Source organism: Copadichromis virginalis, linkage group LG3 (assembly GCF_057382275.1).
Source record: "Copadichromis virginalis isolate Kocher_CV1m ecotype Utaka linkage group LG3, C_Virginalis_male_GT1.1, whole genome shotgun sequence".
Classification (NCBI taxonomy): domain Eukaryota; kingdom Metazoa; phylum Chordata; class Actinopteri; order Cichliformes; family Cichlidae; genus Copadichromis; species Copadichromis virginalis.
Genome location: NC_140620.1, coordinates 4,017,599 through 4,025,293, shown reverse-complemented (window position 1 = coordinate 4,025,293; position 7,695 = coordinate 4,017,599). Strand labels below are relative to the sequence as shown.

The 7,695-nt window shown below is 46.2% G+C and overlaps 1 protein-coding gene across 1 annotated transcript; it reads right to left on the bottom strand.

Moving 5' to 3' along the window:
• Positions 1-850: 850 nt before the first annotated feature.
• Positions 851-7,695, bottom strand: LOC146712351 (stonustoxin subunit alpha-like; the record flags this gene model as incomplete). Its single annotated transcript, XM_085436271.1, has 2 exons — positions 851-4,502; positions 7,617-7,695. Coding segments are annotated over 2 exons (612 nt in total), but the record flags the coding sequence as incomplete, so codon positions are not given.

The window sequence follows — 7,695 nt, the reverse complement described above, 5'->3', positions numbered from 1 at the left end:
CCTCGCCGGACTTGTTCTCCTCTTCTTCTCCTAATGACACCATTTCTGCTTCATATTAAATTCAATAAAGATGCTGACATGTATCTGTAGCAGCAACATCATTGAATCTAGAACAACTGGAGCCAAACCAGTGGCTCTGCTGGGATCACTGGTGAGCCAACACTTCCTTGTTGATGCAGATTTCAGGGCTTCCTTTTGCTCCTCCGTTATAACTGTTCTCTCTTCTCAACACATGATGACACAAAGGAATCAGCAGTGACAAAGATGATGCTGAAGAGAAGCACACACTTCACACATATAACAGACCAGTGCAGTTACACACACCTCTGCTCGACATCAGGCCTCAAACAAAGACACAAAACACTAACTTGACTCTAAACAGAAGAAACGAGCAGCTGTTTCTGTTCTGTGCTTATTTATATTTGACACACATGCTTCTCTTTGTGCAAACACACATCGCACTATAAGGGTAACCTCGCACACAATGATTGGACAGCACAGTGATGATGCTGGGAGATCCTATACGCAGCAACACAGAAACACTGAGAACTTTAAACAATGATGGAAAGTGTTATAAATGACTTGTTGGCCTCTGATCTGTCACAAACAGCTGAAACGTGTCTCTCATGAGTCACATGAAGGTTTTTGACAGAAAGGACAAAAAGTAGCTGCAGTCAGTTTGTGTCATTTTTATATTTATTCATCTGGGAGAAAAATCTGAGGGACATTAAAATGTGTTTTCAACAGAGACAAGAACATGAATATAACAGAACAGGTAAATGAACATGTTTCAAGTAAACAGCTGGACTGATCAGGTCCAAACACAGAGTGATAAACTTGTCAAACAGCTGTCATATCTTTATATAGAAGCTCTTTATAAATGCTGCTCACTGCAGTCTGTTTACTAATAATGTCAAAGTGTTAGAAACACAGAAACATCAGAATGGTCTTTGTTCACAGAAACCTGTCTGGGATCCTTTGTTGTTCTTTTGATGCAGAGTTACATTATAAATATAAAGAGTTATTTCAGAGTCTCATCAGTTTTCCTGCATGTCTTTATTTAACACATCAGCAGGGCTGAAGCTCTCATGTTAAACACACACTGATCTATGGACACGTTCATGTGTTTCTAACAGAACCAGGCTGTTATCAGCCTGCACTAACATTATGTCACACACACTGAATGTAACAGTGACAGTTTACATCATCACACAATCAGCTGTGATTGTTTCACTGTCATCAAACGAGTCAACAGGAAGTAGAATCAATAGAAACCAATCATTTACTGACAGCATGTCTGATGGAAATAAGTGCAGATTATGTATGAAGTCTAACTGCACACAGTAACTGTGTTACAATAAGGACTTAACAGCGCCCTCTGCTGGAGTGTTTCAGTACTGCGTTAACTAGAATACACCACCTCCTCCTCACACCACCTGCTACAGCTCTACTCTTCTATGACTACAGTCATCCACAGCACTGATGTGAGGTCACATGGTTCATATGTAAGGAGCACAGCTGACCTCAGGTCAGTTTAATGACTGTGAGCAGCAGCTGTGTTATTGTCACTGTGACAGGGAGACACTCTCAGACACAGCGCTCATGTCAGCTTGTTCTCATGCAGGAGGATCAGGAGCTCCATGTTTGTCTTTCTGTTTGAATCATGATGTGTTTGTGCCATCAGAGTCTGTCATGAGTACTCAGGGTTTCACAGCAGCTCTTCTGGATGCTGACGAGGACTCCAACCTCATGTTTCACCTCTCTGAGCTTCTGATGTCTGTGAACACTCGTGTTTCTTCTCTGGGCTCATCTGGACAAAAACACCTTTCTGTGTTTGGCTGCAGCCTCATTCTGACTGACAGGAAGTGTGTTATCCATGAGCTGCACTTCTGTGAGGAAGTTTCCTGCTGTGTTTCCTGTCTGTGGACAAACACGAGTGTTCCAGCTGAGGACTTGGTTCCTTCCACCTGTCCATACAGGACATCACGCTGTCTGCAGCTCTGTAAATGCAGCTCCAGGTCCTTCCACGTGCTGCTCTGTATTTGTGCAGTTTGTAGTGTGTCCTGGGAAACGTAGCACACATGGTGTTCTTCTGCTGTTTCCTCCTTTCACTGAGTGTGAAACACTGACGCTGTGCTGTTGTTCACAGAGGGGAGCTGATTCTAGCTGCAGCTGGACTCTGTCATCTAACTGAATGTGTTGGTGCTGATCACGGGGCTCTGAGGGGGGAGCAGCAGGAGGACTCTGGATGCTGACGTCAGTGTATCTGTGGAAGCTCCCACAGCGTGTCTGTCATTCAATATTGTGCTGTATATTGTATCTATGCAAAGATGAACAGACTGTGTGTTCACTGGTCTCTGTGCTGCAGCTCTGATGTCATCATCACTCCCTCCTCCACCCTCAGCAGTCCCAGCATGCTGCTGTGGTGCACCCCACCCTCACTCTACACCTGAGCCACAGACCACACCCTCCACCTCAATATACACCACAGTTTTCTCTGCTGTGGAAATGAGATCAGGAGGAAATCATCATTATTATTATTTAATAAACGCTCACATTAATGTGGGCTTATTTGTTTCATATTAGAAACATTAGTTGAGTGTTTTTAGTATAAAATGGTCAAAGTCCCTCTTTTTGCTCCTCCCCTCACCTGTGGATGGGCGGTGCTGTTACCGTGGTGACAGCTTGGATGTGTTTCAGTCCTGCCTGGTTATCACTGCAGGAATCTTTCACATTTATTACAGGTAATAACTCTGATTTTTCTGTGTATTATGAACCAAATGTATCCTGATACACACAGAGATGGATGAGCAGAGGTTTTTTTTGCAGTTTATGTAGTTACTATGGACTTAATGCACACATATTATTAAAATTAGGGCTATAACAGTTGTATTGATGTATAGCAACTTGAAATGCTCCCACAAATGGCTCCACAGCATGTAAAAATATAACAAAAGCTCTGGCGGACTTGGTTCTGTGGTCAGTCTTAAAGGGTGACGTTAAACTCTGTAATCTTCACTGTGTCACAGAGTTCAGTGAGTCCCGTTATTCACAGTATCAATCAGATCATCAGAGAACAGCTGATCAGCAATCAGTGGTGCCAACAGCGCCTCCTGTGGTGAGAGGATGCAATAATGCAATGTAGCATTTTTCCACTCAACACTTGCAGTCATGGAAACTGTCTGTTGGATCTGTGTGACGTTGCTTTCTTGGTTAGAGTTCCTCACAAATGTCCAGATGATTCTTCTAATGAGGCGTCGACCATGTTTGCAGCTCTTTGGAAGAAAACGTCGCCCTTTGCCATCCTTACTTTTCTTTGACTTCTTCAAATGCAGCTGAACTCCAGCTGGTATTTTCTTGGACTTTGCAGCTGTTTCTGGTCATCAGTTCATTCCTGCAAACCTCTGAAGCTGAACAACAATGATGCTGCATTGCTGGCTGATCCCAAAAGGTTGATTCTGTTCATCTGGACGTTTTCAGAAACGTTTGCTCACTGATCAGGTGACTTCTTCAGTCTCAGCTGACTGCAGCTTTACAAGCTTACAAACAGCACATTTGCACAATGACTGAAAGCAGCAGCACCTGATATATATGATACTAATATAATACATATACATATATAATCCATACTAATGATGAAGGAACTGAGCTCACAGTCCATTGTTCATTCAGTGAACTACTCAGTTTATTTTGGGCCTCAGAAATGCTCACTCTGTTTGTACATCACTGTCAGCAATAGACTCATTCTGCTGTGTGGACAGGAACACATGTGACATCACTTCCTGTTTGTTTGTGACTGAAGAGGAAGAAGTTTACAAGGAATCATTTAGAAGAGTTTCAAACATCAACTGATTGAATCCATGAATCTGAAAACGTGTTTGTGAGTGAAAGAGACAGACATGTACAGACTGAACTATCTGTTCAACAGTCAGAGTGTTTCTGTAACAGGAGACACTCTTTACACTCCACTCAGCACAGGGACACTGAGGCACCACGACCGACTGTAAACCCAGGATAAAGAGTTTGAGTGAATGTGGTGTTGAAGGTGTGGAGGTGGATCAGAGTGTCAGAGGAGACTCTGTAGAAGGACAGAGTGCCAGCAGGACAGTCCACATACACTGCTGCTCTGTTAGAGACAGAGGAGGAGGAGGAGGAGGAGATGGATGTGTCTCTGTTATTGTGCCAGACAGAACGAGGACCATCATCAGAGCAGCTCAGACTCCAGGACTGATCATTTCCTCCAAACAAACAGTCATAACTGCGTCCTTTCCTTCTGATGCTTCTGTAACTCACTGATATAAAAACGTTTCCTCTCCACTCAACCTCCCAGTAACAGCGACCAGTCAGACCATTTCTACACAGCAGCTGATCCCAGTAATCAAATCTGTCTGGATGATCAGGATATGACTGAACCTCCTCCACATGTGTCACCTTCCTGTTGTTGTCAGACAGTTGGAGCTTTGTGTTCACTGTGTTTGTGTCGATTGTGAGTTGACAGGAATCTGATGGAGAGAACAAACACAATCCAGCTGCAGTTATAGATCCATCATCTGTTAATTGATTGACACTTTGATGATGACTCCTGACATGATGAAGATGGTTGAATGTGTGAAGAAAAAAGGTGACGGTGAGACAGCGGAGGCTCGAAGCGAGGAGGAGGTTTAAACCGTGTCTGCCGTCTATCGTGATGGGAAATGTGCGATCGTTGGCAATTAAAATCGACGAGCTCTCAGCACTGGTACGGAGTCAGAGGGAATACCGAGAGTGTAGCCTGATGTGTTTCACCGAATCATGGCTGCACCAGGTCATTCCCGATGAGAATGCTTCCGTGGAAGGCTTCCACACTGTTCGGGCAGACAGGGACAGCATCGCTAGCGGTAAGCGTAAAGGAGGTGGGCTTGCTGTTTTAGTTAACAACCGGTGGTGTAACCCTGCCAACATAACAATCAAAGAAAGGATTTGTTGCCCGGACACTGAACTGTGTGCTGTTGGACTCAGGCCGTATTATTTACCCAGGGAATTCTCTCACGTCATCTTGGTGGCTGTCTATGTTCCCCCCTCTGCTAACCCCACAGCTGCATGTGACACTATCCACTCTGCCATAGCTCGGCTACAGACTCAGCACCCGAGTGCCTTTATTGTGATCTCGGGTGACTTCAACCATGTATCACTGGACAATACACTACCAACATTCAAACAATATGTGGACTGTCCCACCAGGGGAGAGAAAACTTTAGACTTACTGTATGCTAACGTCAAGGATGCATACAGCTCCTCCTCCCTCCCCCCACTTGGTAGGTCAGATCATAACCTGATTCACCTCACCCCCCGCTATGTGCCAATTGTGAGGAGGGAACCTGTGACCACCAGGACTGTTAGGAGGTGGTCAGAGGAGGCAATAGCGGAACTACAGGGCTGTTTCGAGGTGACCGACTGGGAAACACTCTGTGAGCCTCACGCCGAGGACATCAATGGGCTTACTGAGTGTATCACAGACTACATAACTTTCTGCACCGACTCCATTGTTCCAGCTCAGACTGTTCATTGTTACCCAAATAACAAGCCGTGGGTGACTAAGGACATCAAAGCCCTCCTCAACAACAAGAAGAGGGCTTTCAGAGGGGGCAACAAAGAGGAGGTGAGGAAGGTCCAGGTGTTACTAAAGGACAAGATCAGAGAGGCTAAGGACAATTACAGGAGGAAGCTGGAGTGGAAACTCCAGCAGAACAGCATGAGAGAGGTGTGGAGGGGCATGAAGACCATCACTGGATTCAGGCCAACCAACAGCAGGGGAGCTGAGGGAGGTGAGAATAGAGCCGACGAGTTGAATCTGTTTTTCAATAGATTCGACACCACAGTGTCTGCTCCCACCCCCACAACCTCACCTGCAGTCAGCCTGGAATCCAGAGCCACACCACTGTGCCAGCCTCTCTCTTCACATGTTGCCTCCTGTGAGAGTCCTGACACCCCTCCCCCACCCATCACCTTCACTCAATACCAGGTTGAGATGCAAATGAGGAGACTTCACTCAGGCAAGTCTGCTGGACCAGACGGAGTGAGTCCCCTTGTCCTCAAGGCCTGTGCCCCCCAGCTGTGTGGAGTCTTTCATAAACTGTTTATGCTGAGTCTGAGTCTGCAGAGGGTCCCGGTGATGTGGAAGACATCATGCCTCGTCCCTGTACCAAAGACGCCTCGTCCCAGTGGCCCCCAGGATTACAGGCCCGTGGCACTGACCTCCCACATCATGAAGACCCTGGAAAGGCTCATCCTGGACCAGCTGCGACCCATAGTAAGACCACATCTGGATCCCCTTCAGTTCGCTTATCAGCCTCGTCTCGGAACAGAGGACGCCATCATCTACCTGCTCAATCGTGTCTACACCCATCTGGACCAGCCGGCGAGCACTGTGAGGGTCATGTTTTTTGACTTTTCCAGTGCTTTCAACACCATCAGGCCGACCCTCCTGGGTGATAAGTTAGCAGCGATGCAGGTGGATGCTTCTCTGGTGTCCTGGATTGTTGATTACCTGACAGGAAGACCACAATATGTACGTCTCCCACAGTGTGTGTCTGACAAGGTGATTAGCAACACAGGGGCACCACAGGGGACTGTCCTCTCCCCCTTCCTCTTCACCCTCTACACCACAGACTTCAGCCACTGCACAGAGACCTGCCATCTTCAGAAGTTTTCTGATGACTCTGCGGTGGTTGGATGCATCAGCAGGGATGATGAGACAGAGTACCGGGCTGTGGTCGACTCCTTTGTCACGTGGTGTGAGCAGAATCATCTGCAGCTCAACGTGGCAAAGACCAAGGAACTGATCGTGGACTTCAGGAAGACCAGGAAACACTTGACCCCTGTTTCAATCCAGGGGCTCAGTGTTGACATTGTGGAGGACTATAAATACCTTGGAGTACACATTGACAATAAACTGGACTGGGCTAAAAACACCACAGCACTTTACAGGAAGGGCCAGAGTCGTCTCTATTTTTTGAGGCGACTGAGGTCCTTCAACATCTGCCAGAAAATGCTGAGGATTTTCTATGAGTCTGTGGTGGCCAGTGCGATCCTCTATGCTGTTGCATGCTGGGGGAGCAGGCTGAGGGTCGCAGATGCCAACAGACTTAATAAACTGATCCGTAAGGCCAGCAATGTTGTGGGGATGGAGCTGGACTCCCTCAAGGTGGTGTCGGAGAGGCGGATGCTGTCCAAGATAAAGACAATGTTGGATAACACCTCCCACCCACTCCATGACATGTTGGTCAGTCACAGGAGCTCGTTCAGTGAGAGACTGAGATTACCGAAAAGCACCACTGAACGACACAGGAAATCATTCCTGCCTGTGGCCATCTCCCTGTACAACGCATCCACTTAACACACTGTTTGCTGCTACAACTACACATGTTTCTTTTCCAAATATTTATTTATAAGTGACTTATGTATGTATGTATGAATATATATGTATATATTGTACTATTCTTAGTTAGCGTATTGTCTGTCTTGTCTTAATGTTGGTTTAAAATGGAGCACTGTAACAAAAAATAATTTCCCCCAGGGATCAATAAAGTATTCTGATTCTGATTCTGATTCATGAATCCCATTAAAAACACACTTACACTTCCTCAGACCTGGTCTCAACCATCGGACTCCAGCAGGCTCCACCCTGAAAGGAGGAGGGGGGTCAGAGCAGCACAG